Raw genomic sequence first — 21,932 nt, 5'->3', positions numbered from 1 at the left:
CCCACGGATCCTGCTTGTGGCCACGGGAGCACACTGGAGGAGGGTCCTGGGGTGGGAATCTGATACTGAGGGGAAATGATGTTGTTTGCTTTCTCCCCACACCTGCTGCTCTGCAGTAATGGTCCTTGTGCGGAGCCACAGTCTGAAGCTGAAATATGAGCAGTGACCATCAGAGAGATGCCCTTCCTGGCCCTGCACCCTGGCACCAAATGAATGCACATTACCTGGCGTGCTGCATCATGTGCCGTGCGGCAGTAAGTCACTGAAGGCCAGGGTATAAATTCCCCAGTGCCCCCAGTGTGGGTTTCTCAAAGGGTAGAGGTTGTTTTGTCTCTAACAGCTTTGGGAGAGGGCGTTAGCTTTCAGTCTCATTGAAACTGCCTGAGCTGCCTCTCCTTGGCTGCAGGGGCCCGTTCTGATACTTTGTCTGTACTGTGACATGGGTTTCAGTGCTGGACATCCTCTTCTTACAACTCCAACCCAGCAACTGTCCTTGCAGACAGCATTTTGCAATGCCTCAGTGCGCTTCCCATGGCAATGCAGACTTGTTATTTACAGGGTCACTTGTGACCTTGCCATTGCACTCCCAGAGTTGTGCAAAAACTTCTAACTCTCTTTAAAAAAAGCACTTTGGCTGAGCATCTTCAATCTGTGATCATGCAGTTATGCACCCGTAGTCCTGACATTAGTAAGCTATTCCTGCGGCCACAAAACTTGCTCACAGTAACAGTACGTGCCTGTGGCCGCACAGCACAGGGCATTTCACTCTCTACTGGCCCCACGACTCTATTCCCCATTAACCAGGGTGCACGGTGACAGAGCACTGCTGCGTTTTCAGCTGCAGGAGACCCTACAGCTGTACTTGGTTAAGGTGTCTCTTGTGACAGGCAGGCATACTCTGCCACCTACCCTCAGCCTTCACAGCAGCCTCAGAGCTGCAGGCTCAGGCTGCGGCTCCTCTACAGACCTCTGCTGGCTGAGCAGCGCTGGTCAGGGATGCTGCCTTTCGGGCTCCTGAGGGGCTGCGAGGCAGCCTGTGCACATACGCACGAGAAGCTTATGAAACTGGTGCAAATACTTACTCCTCTTTTCCACCGCTCTCCTTGCCCTCTGGCACAGATGAATGTACTTGGTTTTCCAAGGAAAAAAATGTGAGTGCAATAGCTGGTGCATGGTGAAGAGCTCCTTCAATACCAGAGCTCTCACTCACTCCCACGTACTGCCAGTTTGGATTTGCGTGGTATGATCTGTTCCTCTCCAGCCCGTTCCCAGCAGCATGGCCCGCAGTGACTCACGGTGGGGCAGTCCGTAATGAAGTTAATGTACAGGAAATGCCCTGCTGCCATTGCCTGCTCAGATTTCTGACAACAGCACTCAAATGGAATAGCCATAAAGTTTTGTACTGCAGTCGGACCGCTACTAGTGGTGCAGTCTTATTTCCATGTGTTTTAGTAAGAAAACAGCTAGTTCAAAGCATGCATATGTCATGTTTGTTTAGGGTCAGCCAGGGAAATCAGCTTTCATTTTTTTTTGTGGTAGATCAGCTATCGCCACTTTGATGTCTTCATTCTGCAGTTCAGGATGTCCAGGGTCTTTCCTGTGCTGTGTCTCAGAAGCACCTGAATATTATGAAAGCTGCAGCAAAGGACAGTTTCCTCCTGAAATAGTTTACAGGTTAAATAGACAGGGCAGGCAAAAGGTGAAGGAACAGGGATGCGCTTTTTTTTTTTTTTTTTTTGCCTACTGTAGGTGAGATGTGAGGAAATAAAGTGCCAGCTCACGGTTTCACTGGCATTCTGCAAAGCTTAAATGGGCACGTGCCTCTGGCCTATACTGCAAATGCTATTTATTTTTCTTCCTATTTGAAAGGTGGTGACCCAATGCAGTAACCGGTAATATGTATTAGCTGGGTTGGGCCCTGAACTGGGTGATGGACTCTAAAAAGGATTCGCTTAATCTAGCTGAGACAGGTCATTGCTACTGTGACTGCAGGAGAGCAGGGAAAGGCACCGACCAGAGCTACGTCACAGCTCCTAGGAGGCCCTGCGGCGCTTTGGTGTGAACTGGTATTAAATGCAGGTTGTTCTCCCATGTGTCCCTGCCCTGCAGCCCCTTCAAACTCAGCACCGCGGAGTGTTTGCTTTCTGCCAGCCCGTGGGCTGCTCCCTGTCTCTGAGAGTTCTCCAGGATCCTGTTAGAACTTCGGATACGCCATCGGGCAATTGGCGAGAAGACAGCAGTCCTCCAGGGATTTGGGAAAGGGATACCTTCTGGGGTCCATGTGGTCCTTGGGTGCTTAAAGAAGGGTGTAGAGAGTAGGAGGAGGATGGTGTTCTTCCCACCTGAGCCAGGGAACTCACCTCAGCGTTAAAGACTGTGACAGTCACAGAGAGACCGAAAGGGCTCAGCTGCCTCAGGTAGTGAAACAGGACTGGGGACATCATTTGATTACAGGTAAAGAGAAAACACCACACGCTAAAAGGCCCTAAATAGAGCAGAGAAAGGCATAACCAGAAGTGGCTGGATGCTGAAAGCAAATTCAGCTATGGAAGTGGAAGCGTTTCTGCCATGGGGGTGATGAGCCACTGGGACTAGCTACTGGGGACCACGTTATTTCCCCGTACTTTGATGCCTTAATGTGCTTTCCCGCAGCATTTGCTTTAGCCAGCTCAGTGCCGGGTTGCTGAGTAAACGGAAAGCCCTGTGACATAGGCAGTGTCTGAAGAGATGAGCCCCGTGAGTCCCTCACATCACCACCTTCTGCATCCAGCCGACTCGGAGGCCTTGCAGGGCACCTTGCTGCCTTGCGCTTGCTGGCAATAAAACCCTGGGAGTTACCAGCACCTCGTTTCTTTCTCTCCCACTTTTTGGGATGTGTGAGACTCGCTTCTTTAGCCTAGGACTGGGTGCCCAAGCAAGCAGGGAGAGCGAAGGTGTCGGTGGGGGGGGAGGGCCGTGCTTCACACGGCAGCCCGCAGCACCCTCCGCCACCAGGCTGGTGTCGATGGTGGTATTTTGTATTTTTGTGAGAGCCAAAAAGGGGGGTGCGGGGAAGCTGGTTCAGGCTTGGAAAAAACAGTTGGCACAGTCATAATCGGGCAGGAAACAGGAAACAGTGTCGTGAGGTAACAAACAGGAAGCGATGATGGCAGCACAGCGCGGCCCGGTTTGGGCTCGAACTCAAGGAAAGCGCTCCTCCGCCGCGAGGGGAGGCGGTGGGAGCGACGTCTGCGTCCGTGTCCGCGTCCCACTGTTTGGTTTGCCCAGATGCTGTTTACACTGAGCCGCTATTTAAACAATAAGACAAGACCGGTAAAGGCTTATTTGCACTTCCGCAGCCACGGAAAGTCCGAAGGCTATGAATGAGTCCTCACAACATCCTTCTGAGTCACATTAGCATTAACAACTCCACCTCCCATGTCGGGAGAAGGAACGGGCGGCCATTGAAAGAGAGGCTTTCTCAAGGACATGTCGGGGTTAAGTGTCCGCATCCCACTCCCTTCAGAGAAGCCTTGCCTCCTCAAATTCAGCTTAAGGATGCCTCTTGCACAGCCCAAACCGTCTTAAAGATAGTTGTCAGGTTTCAGTTAATGGCGTTGACCCTTCCAAGAGTCACACTTCACTCTCAGTTATCTCAGATGCCTCTCCGGGGGAGAACGCTGGAAGGGTCTACCTTTCTCCATGAAGCCTGGATAAGCCACACGGTTGGCTTAAACTAGACGCTTCATGCTTGGATGGCTGTGGTGGGGTGAGATGAACCTGCGTCTGCTGAAAATGACTGAGAGCAGATTGTGGGGCAACTGCCAGAATGGCAAGGAAATTTGTCCTCCTCACGTATGAAAAATGTGTAAGGGCTTCTTAACCACGCTGTCTCCATGAAAAAGGAGCTTTTTGTAATTATAAGCTTGTGGGCATTTCTACCTGTTCCTAGGATGTAAGTGAACTCTGTCTCCAGAAACCTGGCCATGCATTGTGAATTGTATCTAGAGCTTTGGAGAACTTCAAAAACCTCCTCCTAAGCAACTTATGACAAATGTAAATACCATTAATAGAGTGAAAAATCAGTGTAATCTTCATGAGGGGAGGAGGTCTGAAGGAAGAAAAGAGCCTCTGTGCTATAAGGAGATGTGACAGGAGGAGAAGGTATTGATGAGGAAGCTAACACCAGGACCTGGTGGGCTGAATTGAAAGAGGGGATTAGAGCAGGGCCATTTCTTTTGTAATTATCACACTTTTATCCCGTGTGTGTTTCCCTCCCAGCCCCCAAATACATTTTGTTCTGATTGTCTTGTGTTTCTTTGCTGACAATCTTCCAGAGAACAAATGAGTTTATGGGCAGGAACAAAAATGTTTTGGCAGTGCTTTGGCATTTTCTGCCAGAGCAGAAAACGTAAGGCAAATATGAAACAGTGCTAATAGAAAAGGAATTTCAAATGCACTGTGATTCATATTTGTACCAGGAATTTTGACCCTGCTCACAAACCATCGTGGGAGCTGTGTGCCCAAGTATAGGGATCATCAGAGCTCTTGCATGGTGCCAGGAATGGTCAAATCCTGTTCTGACTGGTGATAGTCTCTCCAGCTATAAAGGTAACTCTCAGCAGATCTGTTTGGATGTTAAATACAAATTGGTTTAATTTATAAAAACAAACATGGTGCCTGTGTGACCTTCTAAACAGTTAATTAAAAACGTAATCAACAAAACCACTGTGAAGCCAGCGACAGCTCAACAAATAAGTCATAAAGTACAGATAAAAGATGTCATCACCAAACAGCCTCTCCTCAAACGGCAGTTTTCCTCATTTATCTGCGTATTTGCAAAACATGGCTATGAACACGGTGCTGTTTTGTACCCTGGGACTCTTCCTGGAAATGACCTGGGCTCCATGCAGGGCAGCCTGCAGGGTGCGGTGGCTGCAGGGATAGATGGAGTCTGAGCACTGTCTCCATCTTGGTTGGCAGGAGGAGAGACACGACGCTTACAGAGGAAAAATGAAGAAGGATTAAGCCCTTCCGTGGTAGTTACATACTACACTGCTACCTGTGTGAGAGGCAGGTCCATCACTGTTCTACAGTGTATGGAAGGGATAAAGTAATCGTGGGATCATCTGTGTTACACAGGTCACATAACATCCAGGGTTATATTGTCTGCAGATGTGGAACGGTCTATTTGCCTCAGCTGTTAGGTCTCCTCTCTCACATGACATGTCAGTCAGAAGCCCTGAGTGACCCAGTTAGAGGGGAAGATGATGAGGTGGAATTATTTTCCAGTCCACTCCGTGCCCTGCACTTTTAAACTTTACCTGCTCTTCTTCCTGCCCAGCGGAGAGCTGCACAGAGCCTGTCACCACCGAGTCCCCTGGGGACGTGTGTGGAGGGTTGCTGGAAGGCAGTGAAGACCTCTGGGTGGCAATGACTGCTGGGTGAGCCTTGTAAGCAGATCAATGTTGTCTCTTCCTCCTTGCATCATTGGAGGGGACAGCTGTGGAGAAGGGAGCACCTCTGGGAAGGTGATGCTCTGTCATCAAGATTTAAAAGGGAAGGGACGAATCATAGAGTCATAGAATGGTTTGGGTTGGAAGGCACCTCAAAGATCATCTAGTTCCAACCTCCCTGCCACGGGCAGGGACACCCTCCACCACCACAAAGATACATGCTGGTCCCCGGAATCAAATGCTGTGCATGGAACAATTGCTCTAGCACCTCAAATTATTGCTTTGTACACAATCATTTACCTGGTGAATCAGAGACTTCCATCCTAACCCTGCAGCATGACAGACCACTGTGCTGCAGAAATGTACCCCAAAGCTGCAGAGGGAAAGGCGAGCGAGGATGGTGGTGGCGATAAAACCAGCCAAGGGAGGAGAAAAAGAAAGGGTAGTTTTATGGTGCTGAGTCACACTGTTGCCCAGACAAGGTCTGAGAGCAGAGCAGGCAGGGTTAGAGCAGGCGCAAGAGTGATCAAGGCGAAATCTCACTGCTTTGGGCGTCACCGGCCAGCACGGTCACTACCTGCAAGCTCTGGGAGCTGAGCTGGCAAAACTTAGAGAGTGTGGAGGGGGGGGAAATGTTGATGTTGACTCTCCAGAGAGGCTGTAAAATTAAAGTTATGAAAATAGTGAAGCATGGCAGAGGGCCACTGAGTTATGCCAGTTCTCCACAACTGGAGTTTGGATTGTGAACACAATGCGCTGGGAGTGTCGTATCTACTGCGTAAAATCAATATGCATTTATGGATCGGGTATGTGAGATAAGGGAATGACAAGCAAACATAGATACATAACTGTCGCTTAAGCCACCATAGTACAGGTTTGTGAGTGACCTGCTGTGCCTTTCTTATTTTAGCATGAACTAATGAAAAAAGACTGAGGAGCAATGAAAATACTTGATAGGCGTTTTTGCAGAGATAGTTTCATCTAGAAGCTAGATGGCTGCAATTGCACAATATCTAATTTAGGCTTTCTCAGCAGCTATTTCAAGGCTGAGGGCTGTTGCTGGACAAGTATTGTGCATAATAAAATGCATTCTGCATTTTATCCCATTTTAGGCACGTTCCTGTATCAAGCTTAATTTCTACAAGCATCCCTCATCTACCCTAACCTTACTAAACTCCATGCCCTGGGCTGTGTTTGCATCAGCACAGTCCTGCTGCATGTTGTCTCAGCACCAGTGGGTGCTATAGTTACGGGTATATCCTGGCATCTGTTTCCCCTAATCAGCAGACTGATTAAAGAGGTAAATGATGAAGGGTTGGAACCGAACATGGAACAACTCAAGCGAAGCGCTGCATGGAGCAGCACCCCTCTCACTCAGTCCAGCTCTGAAATTATTTAGACTGAAGGGCTCTGCGTGACCGTGAAATAGTTTCTCCCAGGTGGTAATACAAGGAAACACCAAAGAGTTTCTCAAAGTCAAGAGTCCATTCTTAAAACTGTGGTTCTGTCACACTGCTTTTAAATGAGTTTGTGCAGTCTTTTAAAACTGAAAGCCAAGTTTAGGTGCAGTCTTCGAGCCAAATCCATAATCTTGCCATAGCTGGTGCAAATTATGCTGAGAGAAGTTAGTTGTACAGCTGGGTCTGAGAACTCTATAAGGTTGTTAAGAGACAAGGCATCATTTGTCGGTACGTTTATGGTCCTGGCATCATCTCTAGTCCTCAAGAGGAATCTCTGAAATTCAGGCTGAGTCTTTACAGCCCGGAAGGATTTCAGAGCTCCTCCTAGTGAGTTCATACGCTGTGGCTCAGAGATGCACTCACCTCGAGGGACGCAGGCTGGTGAGCAGTCCGTGCATGGCAGTCCTCAGTAGGGAAATTTTTGGCCAAAGACATGGGTTAAACCCAGGTCATATTATGCATTCAGCTAATTTGCTTGTAGTTTCTTTGGCAAGGACTTGGGGATGTGCACATGTGCATAGGTTCACATATGCTTTCCATCTCCTCCTGTGTGGAAGCAGGCACCGCTCCTGTTTTTCCTGTGTAGGATCTGTGATCTATTCTGGTAGCTGCATAGTGCAGTACGGCCTCCAGTAAATATTCACAGATTTCCTTGTAAGCTGATGCTTTTTTTCTTTCCTCTTGCCTGTGTGGATACACAAAGGCATGTGTTGTACCTGCTTTACCCTGTGGGATCTACATAATCGGGTCCAGGGGTTTTAATGGATTTCAGCTCCCTTCTGTCTATGGATATGGTTTCCTGTCTCATTTTGAGCAGGAAGAGCTGAGTCTTTTTTGGTCTTAGCATTCCTGCTTGCCCAGGCTTTGGGAAGAGTTCTCTGGCTATTTTCCTGTTTGATTTTTGTGTGTGTTTTGTTTTAAGCAGGACAGAGTGCATGTGTGTATGTAATCCATGTGCTCAATTAAGAGAGGCATCTGTTGGGTTTATTTCACATTGCCGAGGAAGGACTGCAAGCAGGGAGCATCTGCTCGGCTTTTTGTCAATGGCTTGTTTTTCATAATTTGCTCTACAGGGTGAATGTTTGGGGAGGGGGAGGTGGCTTTTTATTTCTGAGTTTCATCTTAAATTTATTTTTATGGTAGCCAGGGAAATTGGCTGGGGTTTGAAAGTTAATTTCGCTAAGAACTGAAGAGGGAGAAACAAAACCATCCAAAGTAAATAGTATTTATGTAACCTCAATAATACACTCAGAAGGACCTTTATAAACCATTATTTGCAGTATTTTAATGACAAAGTGAAAATAATTTGTTATGGTGCTTTTTTAACCCAGCAGGCATTTTTTGTTTCATATTTAAAAAAAAAAAACCCACTAGCAAATTCTGGTTAGATTTTATTTTGGGGAAGGATAGGAAAGACATCCAACACTAAGATGCTTTTTTGACATTTTGTCAACAACAATGACAAAAAAAAGTCTGGTTTTAAAATAGAGCAGCAGTAGTTTCCTGTTCTTATAGTTTTTGCTTTTGTGCATTCAGATGTTGGCTGTATTGCACCTAGCTGATCTAGCGAGAGATTTAATTGTCTGTAAATGTATGTGCTTCAAAGGCTACTAAACCTGCTGGGAGTGTTTTATACAAGTGTGCTTTTTACACTTTTTTTTTTTTTTTGGTGGAAATGTCCTCCAAAAGGGCTGTGGAGGATAATGACTTTGTGATGCCCTGGGAGGACATGGTTGCTGGTGTAGCGTAGGGAACTCAGGAGGAGAAAGCCTGAATCTTCCCCTAATCCCACAAGTGAAAGACAAATCTTACCCACTGCAGTCAAACAAACAAGGATATCATCTTGCAAGTGTAGATGTAGATGCTGTGCAAGAGTAACCTGAGGGTGAGATTTGGGTCTTACTGAAAGTATTTAAAGAAATGGGATTAAAAAAACTTAGTAATCATAGCTTGCTCTGCAAGTGAACCCCAAGCCAGCACATTTATTAAGCCACTTTGAAATGGTATTAAATCTGTATCTCCCATGCCGCAAGTTGTCATGGAAGAGGAAGAGTGAAACGTTAATAAAAATACCTTTCCTGACAGTTCAGTCATTATATGTATGTACACATATAATTTAAATATTATATTATATATCACAATATAAATATGTATAACTTTTCTGTCAGATGAATGCCACTCAGCTGAACAACTTTGTTGACATCAGTTAACAGTATCACTGTTTTATAAAAAGCAGCTGACAGCAGTTGGTGTGCAAAATGTAAATGCAGGGCTGACTGCAGGGAGCAGGCAGACAAGCTTACTTCTGGGGCTTCAAGGAACCTTGGCTGTCACAGAACTGTGGAACCTGAACTGTAAAAGGACAAACCACAATAAACTTTGTAGTAACAGGAAAGTATTTTCATTGCTTGAAAAAAAAAATAAAATTCAAACTTTGTCATCACATTAAAAACATTACATGAGCAGTAATAAACATATTTACACTTCTGTTTTGATTATAAATATACATTATATACAAAATAATGTTATAAAACGTAGAAAGTTCAGTGCTTCTGATTTTTTTTAAATTACTGAAATACTAGTCTTCAAAATAAACTACAAACAAACTAAAACCCATATTATTGATTTCTGAAGGTCATCTTCAAAATGGTCCTATGTGGTCAGAGCAGAAGGTCAGTAGTGGACATTATGAAGGGGTCTTGTCTGCACAGTTCAAGGCAGTAGATGGGCTAGTCCGACAACAGGATTTACAAGGGCAGGAATATCGCTGTCCGAGAGATAGCACGGTCCAGGTTTCTTTGAAGAGATCTTGTTTCCTCCCTCCTCATTCTGCTCCACCTCACGGTCTCATCTCCTTAGTGTCACGGCACTTTCCACTGCAGCGTCCGGTGTTATTGCTGTACATGTGGATATAAGAAAAAAAGCTTCTGCACACCTCTAGTTTCCAGGGGCAGGCTTCCCCTTTTCCGTGGGTATGAAAGAAACAGGATGAGGCTTGAACCTTCTAACTCTAATCTCCACCTGTCTTGGCAGAGGGTGTCTCAGTGGGTGCTTCGCTATTGGGTGTTTGGAACTGGGATGAAAGACAGGAGTTGGAGTTTTGCAACCAGATGGAGGAATGTGTGTGGGGGGGTCACACTGCTTCTTCTCCTTCAGAAAGTAACAGCTTCATTTTTGAGACTCATTGCAGTAGAATGTGGCACCTAATTCAGAAACACGACATAAACCCCCAAATTTGTGTCAAAGTAAGGTGGGGAAGGGGGAGAGAATGAGGAAAGAGAAGAAAAAAGTCATGTCTATTCACAATCACTGGTAGTGCAAAGGGCATGAAAAGAGCTGAGACAGCTCAGCACATAAAGGTTCTAGGAGCTGATTGATTTTAAACGCATTTGTAAGGCTTTGAATAGAGCTGGGATCACGCCTCCTCCTTATCAATGGGGAAGAGGCAGTACACATTCCTTATCACAATTTTTCCTTTTCAAATGTTTAAATCCACAGAAATCCTGTCCCATATTGTGGCTTAGGTCAATCATTTCTCCAAAGCATCACCAAATGAGATGACATGTAAATTCAGTATTCCTCTTTCCTTCCTCCTCTTGCCCCTTACACCATCTCCGGTACATGCAGCAGGAGAGAGGACACGCGCATAGATGCGTAGCAGGAAGTATCAGCCACCCCTGCCCAATACTGTTCAGGTAACTGCAAGAAGAGCAGTCAAGTCTCTGTTTGGGCTTGTTAGATTCTCTTGACACATTTTAGGCACTTTTAAACCCAGAAAAAAAATGGAGACCTCGTTTATACTGTATCCATTATCTGCATAGCAATGTGTCTTTCTACACACCTTCCATGGCAACATCTGTGATAGCTAAGTGCCTCCTCATCTACCAGCACCTCCCATAACCAGAGTTCTGGAAAGCCAGGGGTCTGTCCATGAGGAACTGGCCTCAGTATCTTTTAAAAACAAATTAAAACAACAACATTTTTAACCCCTCTCTCTTCCCTCTGCCTCCCTTCTTCTACAGCCAATGAGATTTCTGGTATCAAACATCAAACAAGGGCAGTAAGAACAAAAAGGCGTATTGCATCTTTCAGTAAATTCACAGTCTGTCCAGTTCACCCAGTTCCATCCTCCGCCTGAGAGCAGCAAGTTGCATGTATTTAAAAACAGTCCAATCCAGTTCTGAATTGTAAACAATGCAGCAGGAACGTCCATCTACTGGCATTACCAAATCTGAGGTGCAAATGGGCTGATCTTCAGTCTTATACCTGTCAGGATATAAAATAATACCAGGAATGTGAAGGAAGCACAGCATACAGAGTACTGCACAACCAACAAATTGTAATTCAAGTATGTCAAACCAAAACAATTTAAGCCAGAAATTGCTGCAGTTCAACTATCAGCATTCAATGGTTTTGGCTGGGTCCAGAGATGAAGAATCACCAGCACAAAAAAAAAAAAAAAGTTGGCTGTATGATGAGTAGCCTCTCTACCTGGCCTGAGGGGAAGAATGCTTACAAATCTGGGTGCTTAACATTATGAGTCTGTAAAAAGCAAATGGTGTAGTTAAATAACTTGTGTTCAGAAGCATTAAGCCTGAATGATGTGGAGAGAGGTTTCAGGGACTGTCATTCTGAAAAGAAAAATACTTCTGAAGATGCCTGAAGTCAATCTGGGAGTCTAGCTTTGGTCAGCAAGATCTTCAAAGGAAGATATGGTATTTAGGTCAGTTAAAGGGAATGAAGCGTCTAGCTGTCATTTGTATCTTTGAAAATCCTTTCACTTAGTCTTAAACTTTTAATATTGCTGGTTGACTTGTGTTCTAGCTTGCCTTCAAGAGGCAATTTGATATCCACACTGGCAAGGGAGACAGAATCCTGCAGATCTGACTTCACAGATCATTGCTATGTGGCACAGCACACTTAGTCTTTCCCGGAGTCTGAAACGAGTCCTAAAGATGGCTACACTGAAGAAAGCAGGTATTGCTTAATGTCAAATTGCCTTTAACTTCCACCTAGCCTTTTTCCAAAGGGTCAGTAATTCTTCAGGAACTGGTTGGATCCTCAATAGCTGCTTTTTATAATCTTTAGTTCAATGCTAGGCCCTTCCTTTTTCATCTCTCTGTCCTCTGACTTTTCAATATAATGTCAGAATCTAGATGTGTTTATCAATGACTGCGTTAACTTCTGTTAGAGAATATATAGCTGGAGTTTAAACACCAAGAGATTGAAATTGCCTTATTACAGACTTCCTAAATGGCTGTTATGCCTATCCACTAACACATTCAGCTACCTTACATCTTCTGCTGGAAATCTATAGCTTTGCCTGTTTCCACAGAACACAGATTATCCATTGTAGTCATGGGAAAAAAACGTGGCTTTACATCAATGGGCCTATGAACGATTATTATTTCCATTTTTGTTGACTACCTATTTAAGAGGAAATAGTCCTACCATGTACTGAATTTTTATGGGCTGATGTTCTGTGCTTTCCTCTCCCACTGACTTATCTAAGCTCAAAATCTCTGGTTTAATAAAATCAGAGCTGCTAATTTCTTTATTTTCCCTACTGTATGTTCACTGTGGGACACAGAAGAGGAGAGGTGAATGCTGGGAAGCATCCAGGATCCCTGGACATAGAGTAACCTTCTCAGATGCAATTCTAAAGGATAATTTAGCCCTTTACTTTGTGAATTTATGCCCATCCACATGCATACTTACTTACCTCTGTGGCTATGATGCACTCATTCCTTTCTTCTGTTATCACAAAGACAGACTGGTACATTGAATCCCTCGGAGAGCATATCGCTGATATCCTACATTCTGGCTTTTCACTAAGGCAGGGCAGAGAGAAAAGAATGTTAGTTGACTAACGTAACAAGCCTGACTCTCAAAATCTACCATGAATATGGAGGGGTGGAATGAGATAGCTGTGGAGGTGTGGGAAGGAAGTGCAGAGGATGAAGTTTCACATGTTCTATATGATGGCAGGACATTTTTCCACTAGAAAAGCGGAAGTAAGGAATAGCCTATTGTCTTCCTATGCTTCTGCCATGTCCAACCTAATAGTATGCTCCTCAGATCCCTCAGGGAAACAGCCACAAGCAGATCTCACATGAGACTTTCAGTACATGTATCAGAAGACTGATGAGCCAGTGAATACCTGCCCTTTTCTTTTCTTGAAAAAGTAGTTATTTATACTCTATCATTCCTCTCAGTAAGCAGATCATTTTGCCTTCTTAATAAGTGAAATACTTATTTTTAATCATTATGTGCCTTAACTATTGTTCCTCCAAGATCTATTGAGGAAGGAAAGACACTTCTTACTTTCACCACTGACCTAGCCACTCCTGTTTCCCTTCACAGCACCCACGCCAGCAGCACCCTGCACAAACACTCAATTTAATTGACTTAGCTAAGGCTACCACTTGGCTGTGACACACATACTCCAGTATGAAGATTCCTGGCTTTGCTCTGGTTTGTTTTGTATATTATCTCCTCGAACTTTCTTTTTCCCCATCTCATCTGCTTTCTTTTTCTCATCTGCTTCTAGACTGGTATGAAGATGAGGGACCTTAAGAAAGACTAGAAGGAAGACTGCATTCTCACCTGTGTAGTCGGAGGGGAGACTTTTCTCCTAAACATTTTTCACTCTTGTAATATTTGTCTTCCTGTGTCCCTCTACTTGTCAGGTCTTTTACCAGATTGTAGTCCAGTTTATGATTCTTGGGTTTGTAGTTTGATTTCTCCAGCCCACAGTCCACTTCGAGGTCTTTATTTTTATTGGTGTTTTTGAGCTGGGAAGCTGGAATGAGATTGTCCTTCTGGAAGTCAGACAGGTTGTTCATTGTCTCCAAGTCCTGCTCTGGGTGCATCCTCATCTGCCTGATGACCATTGCTATCATGCAGAACAGTATGAGCAAAGCCACCAGCCCCACTCCCATGGATATAGCGATCCAGGGAACTGGTTTAGGAGGAAGTGTAACCGGCACTGAATAAACTGGCAATTCGCAACGGTTGCCCATGAAGCCAGAAGGACAGTAGCAGACAAAGTTGGCACTATAAAGTCCGCTGTAGCATGTGCCTCCATTCTCACATGGCCCAGAAGCACATTCATCTCTGGTTTTTATGTCACAGTTCCTGCCACTGTAGCCTGGCAAGCATGTGCAGGTGTAATCGTTGATCAGGTCATGACAAGTTCCCCCATTGGAACATGGGTTCCGGGCACAATCATTGATGTTTATCTCACATTTCTGACCAGAGAAACCAGCCCGACAACGACACACACGAATCTGACCAAGGTAAAAGCAATTACCATCTGAGGAATAAAAAAAAAAATAAAAATTAGTCCGCAATGCACTTCACTCAGAAACCTAAACCTCTCCCCGGTTAGCATTTTGTACTATCTCAAGAAGGAGGAGGTTATTTTACAAAACAACTGCACATCTAAAGGTTCCTTGTAGTTTACCTGATTGTATCACCATGCCTTAAAAACGTGCCTCTTCTAAATATATAATAAAGTTAATTTAATTTAATTTACTTAATTCTGCCATCTTCTGCATCACATGATAAACCTGCATTGTTTTGTTGCATAGAAAATGCCAGTGAAAGCCCCCCCCCAGCAAGAGACTAAAATTAGGGTAGATGTGGAATACAGCGGGGGAGAGGACTAATGTATTAGAGGAAGAGTAGAGGTCAGATTGGATTTCTATCACTTCTGCACTGAAAAGCACAAACGAGTCAGACACACGAGGTTTTTTGATAAAAAAACTCACCATTTGCACACGGGTTGCTTGTGCACCTGTCTACTTTTTTTTCACAGTTTGACCCTGTGAAGCCAAAAGGGCAAATGCAAGTGTAGCTGGCCCCTTGTTCTTTTTCCAAGCATGTGCCACCGTTAAAGCACGGAGAATCTATACACGTCAAAGCGCTGTGCTCACAGTGAGTGCCATAGTAGCCAGGGGGGCACAGGCAGTGGTAACCATTCTCCATATCCTGCAAAACACAACATTAGGCCACTGTTATTTGATGGCACCAAATGATAGCTGCTTGCACGCTTATTTCTGGTCGGCAGCGAGTGCTCTTCAGTCCCTTCTCATCCATGTTCTGATGTGGCAAAAGCAACATTTGGAGAGTAAATAACTGCACAGGGATAGAGCTGTGAATCGGCTGTACTCAGCATGTAGGAGAAATTGTGCGACTACACAAGCAGAGCAGATGCAGTTGTAGGGAGCCTACAGGCAGCTAGACAAAAACATTTCTAACACCACTACTGTCTAATGGGATCCTCGAGGTCCTCCCAGAGCAGAATGGCATGGGCTGACCTACACAGCTGTGATCAGGCCATTTATCCTCAGCATGAGAGCCCTTTTCTTTACAGGGGCTTACTTTGCTTTGCCATGGATAAGTCCCACCACTTAGATCACAACAAAACTGTTTCTTCTTTCCACGTCCAAAGCCCTGAGAGAAGGGAGCTAGGGTCTTGTGCCAATAGCTTTAATCGAAATGTGCATCAGATTACATTTGATATCTATAATCGATCAGTCTTTATCAACAGGTAGAATCAATCATTGACTGGGTCTGAAAACACACTTGAACCACTAGACTGCAGGAAACTAAAAATGCAAAACCCTGTGTCACAGAAAGTGTTTTAGCCGATTGCCCTCATACTGTCTGACACTACACTCCCAAAGAAGGAAGCAGAAATTTTCTTTTAGTTGCTATTAAAATACAGACTTAGCGCATCTCTGTATGAACCTTGGTTTGAGAAGCTTATTGTTTACAGATCTGCTCCCTCACCAAACTTGGATCTTGCCAAGCTCTCATAATGGCTGCCACAGAAACCTAAGGATCAGTTGACTAGTTCTAATCTAGATGATACATCTCCTCCTGTAACAGACTTCCTCCCCTGACACCTCTCGGGAAGGGTTCAGTATGATAGTTGTGAGCGTCAGTAATGAACCTGTGCACTATCGAATTCCCATTATGTGGTTACAGAACCATTATTGAAAAGGTATACTGGGGCTTGCTTCACACAAGGACTTTACATTTAAAATGCCCTTACCGTGCAACTACCGCCATTCCTACAGGGATTGCTGTCACACTCGCTGATCTCATGTTCGCAGTCAACACCGGTAAAGCCAGGTTTGCATGAACAAGTATAGCTGCCCTGGCCAGTGTTCATACAAGTTGCTCCGTTTTTGCATGGTCTGTGGTGAGTGCAGTAGTTCAGATCTGCAAAGGTACCAGGAGTTAGAGAAAACATCTTTGACAGCTGGGAAAAGACATTCATACAAAAATGCTTTAGTCAACAAAAAAGATTTTTTCAATGAAGTCTTTCATTTTACTATCAAAAGGAATACTGGAGATGATTATGCAGGTTATTATCAGTAATAATCAGCTGTTTCAGAATATCATTGATTTTAGATATTTCTCCACATCCATCACTTTAATACATGGGCTCTGAATTTTGAGGGACCTGGCAAAAATTTAACTTTCTTAGTACTTTGGTATACTCTCCCTTTTTTGTGTGCATAAACCCATTAGCTGCAATGGGATTTAGATGCCAAGTTGGAAAACGTAGTTCGCAAGTGTGTGTTCTCCGAAAGACACAGCACTATAGACGCTTTGTGTGCAACATGTCACATACTAAACAGTTAGCCCCACCTTTAAAAAGTGTGCTGCCAAGGGGAGGCAGGGAGGAAATGTTTTTGGCTTGGAGATTTAAACCAGCACTAGAAATCTTTTATTGTTTATTTACCATGCTCCCTTGTTATGAATGTTAGTAGTTTAAACTCTCTAAATGCTCCACCAAGCTTGACGGTCCTTTTTTTCCTTCAAATTTGAGACAGAGGTTAAGCACACAAGTTCATAGGACATACATAGAAAATCTTTATTATCTCTATAAATACCATAGAGTAATTGGAATACAACTGGTTAATAAATAACTACGAGCAGAAAAAAAAATCTGCAACTTCACTTTTCCTGCTTAATTCAGACTTTGCCATCTTAACCCTATAACTATCTTGAAAACACTTAGCTTGCTTTGAGGACTTAATGATCTCAGTGCCAGCAGTGCATATATGGCCTTGAGGACATGACTGCTCAGCTGGCTACAGTTCAGTGATTCAATGGGTTGAATAGGTGGAAGTGGTCTGGTGTACCTTAAAATGGAACCTGTACTTTTCATTCTTGCTTACATGATTTTTCTCTCATGCTCCAGACTTATCACATGAGTTAACTTCCTTGTATGCAAAATAAGGAAGGCCCAAATGACGGTGTTTACTGCTGCTGGAAACTGTTTAGTAAATTGTTATAGTTGTACAGGGAATAAGTTAAACTTAGCTTGAGCAGGCAAAAAACTTGCCTGTTCAACACTCATCCAGGTTGTTGGTTTGTTGTGGGGTTTTTTTTCAGGAGAAAATCAGCAGGTACCAAAATGGTTTGCTTGTTTTCAACCAAAATTACTGCAAATATTGGTAGGTAAGACAGCTATGGTACAAACCAATGCCTATGAACATGTACCCCGTGGAAATTTAATGCTAGATCCGATGGGTCAGATTCCTTAGTCCAGTACTGAGGAATACCCAATCTAGAGTCATGAGAACAACCTTCAGAACTAACCTTGATCACAGAAGAGGCCACCCCATCCTTCATCACATATGCACTGCCATTGTGTTTTACAAGTCCCGTGGCGGCAGCCTATATGGGGAATGCATTCATCACAGTAGCGGCCTTGCCAACCGGGACGACAGCTAAAAGAAAAGTCAAATTAAAACATTAATGACATGGAAAAGAGTTTAAGTTTCTATTACAAGGTGACATTTTAACTGAAGTTCAGATTGCAATTGCCATCTACTCACATGCACTCTCCAGGCTTGTTGCAATATCCATTCTGTTCAGTACATCCAGACAGGCAGATGGCTACAAAGAGAACATAAAAAAGCAGAAATGTTTAGGTAAATACACATGGCGCTAGAGAATACACTTTTAAAAGGGGAAATGCCAGCTTTAAAAAAAATACTTTGAAAACCAGTTTTGCACTTTCAAAGCTTTGTTTTAAAAATTCTCAGTACGGGGAGTTCTGGAGCAGGAGGAAGTGAACAAGGAGAGCCAACATTTGACAAGTTGTCCTTTAGTTTTTCTGTTTATACAACAAACATGAACTCTTGCAACTCTTGCTAGAAAAAGAGCAAGAGGAGGTGGCTTTGGCTTGTGCTAAGGAAAGACTGAAAAAACCCAACGGGACCCCAAGATTCCCACTACTAAACCGCAACACCTGTCTCATCTCTTCTGGCAGCAGGAACCGTGGAAGCATTTGTGTGGGCAAGCTGCTAGCATTTTAACTTGGAATAGATATCGCTGATTCGGGGATATCAGCCAAGATCCTTTCTCTGCTAGCTCGCTCTTTGCTGCTAACGCTCGCAGAGGTGAAGCACAGCATTGGTAGTTGCAGCCAAAAGGGGCAAAGTCCTCAGCGTGCAACTTTCTCTCTCCAGAGTGGAAAGGTCAGGATGAAAACATGGCCCCAAGAGCCTACCGGGTAACCGCGCGCAATGCTTTGTAACGGCGTTGTTGAAGCCACCGCATTTTGAGGACTGACCGCAAAGACAGCTACAACCAGGGTCAGGCCAGCGGGCAGAACTGGACAAGGGGACACGCTTTTGGGTCCCGGGTCCCTTGGTCAAATGAGCTCCCTGACGCCACGGGGGTTTGGGTTTCCTCAAAGGGCTCTCGGGCGGCATCCCTGCCCCACGCCAACGCCCCATTACCGCAGACGAGGGCCTAAGGGAAGCCGACGGGGGTGACGTTCCAGGCTCCCTTACGGGCCCACCACGGCCCCGGTTCTCCCCCCGGCCCCGGGGGCGACCAGGCCGGCGTAGGGGCGCGCGGGGAGCCCCCTCCCTCCGCCTCGCGCGGCAGCCGTTGCCGGCGGCGCCCCGCCCCGCTCCCCCCCGCGCGCCCAGCGGCCGTCGCGGCGGCGCGCGCAGCTGCCGCCCGCCGGCGGGTCACTTACGCTCGGTGCAGTACTCGCCGGTCCAGCCGGGCAGGCAGGCCAGGCTGCCGTCCGCCTCGCAGACGTAGTGTCCGAAGCGGTCGTCGCGGCGCTTGCAGAGGCGGGAGCAGCTCTCGCCGTAGTAGTTCTCGCTGCAGACCACCCGGTAGGAATAGCGGAGCTGGGTCTGCGAACCGCTCTGCACGTCCTGCGACCAGTCCTCGCCCACGGACAGCGACCGCTGGATCGACATCTGGCTGATGAGCCAATCTTCCGACGGCGGCCGGGAGCCTGCGGGAGAGCGGACCCCGCGTCAGGGACCAACGGACACCGCCCGCAACGTGTCGTGTGTGTGTGTCCCCACCGCCGCGCCACGAAAACCACCCGCCCCGAGCGGCGAGGCACCCCCTGCCCCGCCGGAGAGGAGCGGAGCGTGGTCCCCTCCGCTCGCATATGTATAGATACCCACACATATGTGTGTGTATCTATATGTATATCTATATACACATATGTGTGTAAGGGTATGCCCCGCGTACAAAGGTGGCCAGAGGGGCGCGCAGGGCGGGAGCGCTAACCCCGGCCGAGGGGGGCTCAGCGGAGGGGCCTTTGAAAGCGAGGGCTGCCGTGAAATATCCTTTTCCTCTCCGCTCAGAAAAACATCCCAAAGCCATTATTCCTTTCCAAAGGGCGGAATTCGAGCAAGGTGTAAAATACAGGAAAAGGCGGCCGGGGTTCGCTGGCAGCCTCCCGGCTTTCTCACCGCAGCCCGCCTCGCTTTCCCACGCCAAAAATAAACCGGAGGAAACGCAATTGTGTTGGAGATTAGGCCGGGGCAGAATCAAAGCGGCCCCTGATGGATATCGTTGGGGGACCGGCTCCTGATGGTGGGATAAAGCCGGCCCTGGAGTTATAGTATAAACAGCTGACCCGGGGGCGGCCGTTAACCGTTTCGGGATTGGGGAAGGGGGGGTGGGACGGGGGGGGGGGCGCGCGAGGGGCGCTCCCGCGGTGCGGGCGCCCCCTGCCGGCGTCGCGCGGCCGTAGTCACCTTCCGGCAGGTAGTTGGCGGGCGCGTGCCAGGCCTGGATGATGAGCGAGAAGGTGCCCTGCGGAGGGGGAGAAAGCAGCGTCAGCCCAGCGCCCCGGCACCCCACCGCACCCCAACACTGCCCTGCCCTGCCCTGCCCAGCCCAGCCGCCCGGCACCCGCCTCGGACCGGCCCGCCGGGCCCCGCATAGGCACTCTCCCCAGCGGCTACGCGCTTCCCCTTCTCGCTCCGGCAGACCGCGGATACACCCCTCCGCCCCCCTTTGCTTTTATTTCTCTTAATAACATTATCGTAAGTGTTTCTGGGCTGGATGCGCTTTCTCCTATTTTTCTTTCTCTTTTTTTTTCCCCCTTTAAAGGAAGTTCTGGAAATAAGTCTAAAGGCGAAAGTAGTTTGTTTACATTACAGATTACCAGCGCGCCGCGATCAGCCTTCCCTTGCCGCCCTCCTGCCCCACCATCGCGATCGGGTTTAAAGTGGATTCTCACCGGCCACGTGAAGTTAAAGGGCAACTTAATGGGGCTGTCAAATCTCTCCGTATCCTTGATGCTGAAGGAGTTTATTCCCAGAACCGGGGTGATGATGCTGCCGAAAGTGCAGGAGCCCGGGGAAACCACTGCCTGAAAATGCTTCAAACAAACGCGAAAGAAGGTCCTGCAGTGGGGGGAGCAGGGCTTCCCGCTGGCCAGAGCCCCGTGGCTATTCACGAATTCGTGCAGCTCCAGCTGGAAGACGCCAGAGCCGGACACCCTCTGCACAAAGGGGAGACACACAAAATAGCCAAATCAGACCTTACCCCGGCTTTGCCATGCAAACTTGCTTCCATCACCCACTTTACATTTCGCGAACCCTTTTTTTTTTTTTTGATGTGCGATTACCTGCTGCAAAATCATTAACAGAAACGTCAAGCCAAAGATGCGCAAGGCTGTCATCCTTGTGTTATTCAAGCTTCCAGTTCTTAGTGGGTTTAGTTTTCCTCCTGTATTCCTCAAATCGTCCAAGCAAGCGCTTCTCGGTCGAGGGAGAAAAGAGGGGCGTCACGGCGATTCTCCTGGAGCAACCTGCTCTTCCAAATATTCCCCGAGCACCAGCAGAAATCGGAAGGTAAAATCCAGGTGTCGATCCGTCCCCTTCTGGGAATTAATCCTGCAGCCAACCGCCGACCTCTGGTCGCTGCCGTCGCCTTTATAAACTCCAAAGCCGGGTGGGTTTGGTGAGAGACGCGGAGGGGAGTGCTTAGTGTGGAACCGCTCCTCCTTTAACCGGTGCTAACAGCGCTCAGTAAATGGAAAACTTGCTTCCCTTCGAGCTGTTTATATAGTTGCCTCGCATCCTCACAAGCTCATTATGTAAACTGTCAGTCAGACTCACGGGCGATCCCTCCCCTTTTCCATCTTTCCTTTCTGGAAAAAAGGAACCAAATGTTGCGGAGAGCCCTCATATCCAGAATTAATACCCTGCTGCCGCCGTCGCCGCTGCCGCGCTGCCCGCCGAGGAGCCGAGCTGATTACGAACGAGCCAAGCATCTGTTGAGATATTTACGGCGCTCACACTGCGAGAGTTCCCTCGAAAATCAGACCCTCTCCACAGAGCGACCGAACAATAGAGGATGAAATGTTTAAAAAACACACTTGTCAGTTTGTTAATTTGTTTGTTTGTTTGCTTGCTTCTTTCCCCCCACCCCGATCGCTCCGTGTGTCCCGTCCCGTGCCTCCCGCCCGCCCTCTCCCCGGCTCTTCCCGGGGCGGCGGGACGGGGCAGTGCGGCGCTGCGCCCTGCAGCCGCGACGGGGCCGACGGGCAGGAGCTGCCCTGCCTGGCGAGGGCTGGCCCCAGGTGGAAAGTAAAAGTAAAACCGCGCTTGCCCGACATGCGGGCACCCGGGACGGCCCCGCCGCCGCCTCCGGGGCGCAGCAGCTTGCTCTGGGACGCCCGCGCCGCAGGCCCGGCGCACCGACAGCCGTCCCCGGCGTTATCTTGACCGCGGCTAACGGCGAT

At 47.0% G+C, this 21,932-nt stretch overlaps 1 protein-coding gene across 1 annotated transcript; it reads right to left on the bottom strand.

The window, feature by feature from the left end:
• Positions 1-9,280: 9,280 nt before the first annotated feature.
• On the bottom strand, positions 9,281-21,648 carry DLL4 (delta like canonical Notch ligand 4). Its single transcript, XM_054828086.1, has 11 exons — positions 20,814-21,648; positions 20,424-20,687; positions 19,936-19,993; positions 18,909-19,178; positions 17,755-17,815; positions 17,516-17,646; positions 15,957-16,126; positions 14,668-14,887; positions 13,502-14,210; positions 12,618-12,726; positions 9,281-11,161 (listed from the first exon to the last, which is right to left on the bottom strand). Exons 1-11 carry the CDS (start codon positions 20,865-20,867, stop codon positions 11,156-11,158), a joined length of 2,052 nt encoding a protein of 683 aa, XP_054684061.1. The 5' UTR covers positions 20,868-21,648; the 3' UTR covers positions 9,281-11,155.
• Between the last annotated feature and the right edge of the window lie 284 nt (positions 21,649-21,932).

This window comes from Grus americana, chromosome 5 (genome assembly GCF_028858705.1).
Source record: "Grus americana isolate bGruAme1 chromosome 5, bGruAme1.mat, whole genome shotgun sequence".
In the NCBI taxonomy this organism is placed as follows: domain Eukaryota; kingdom Metazoa; phylum Chordata; class Aves; order Gruiformes; family Gruidae; genus Grus; species Grus americana.
Note: the sequence above shows the minus strand (reverse complement) of the source record. Positions and strands in the feature narration are given on the sequence as shown.

Excerpts from the sequence above, each read along its gene's own strand:
- DLL4 (XM_054828086.1), bottom strand. The coding sequence starts at position 20,867 with ATGACAGCCTTGCGCATCTTTGGCTTGACGTTTCTGTTAATGATTTTG. Across the intron at positions 19,994-20,423 it reads CCTTTAACTTCACGTGGCCG|GGCACCTTCTCGCTCATCAT; the intron begins GTGAGAATCCAC and ends CCCCCTCCGCAG. Across the intron at positions 14,211-14,667 it reads AAGCAACCCGTGTGCAAATG|ATGGTAATTGCTTTTACCTT; the intron begins GTGAGTTTTTTT and ends TTTATTCCTCAG.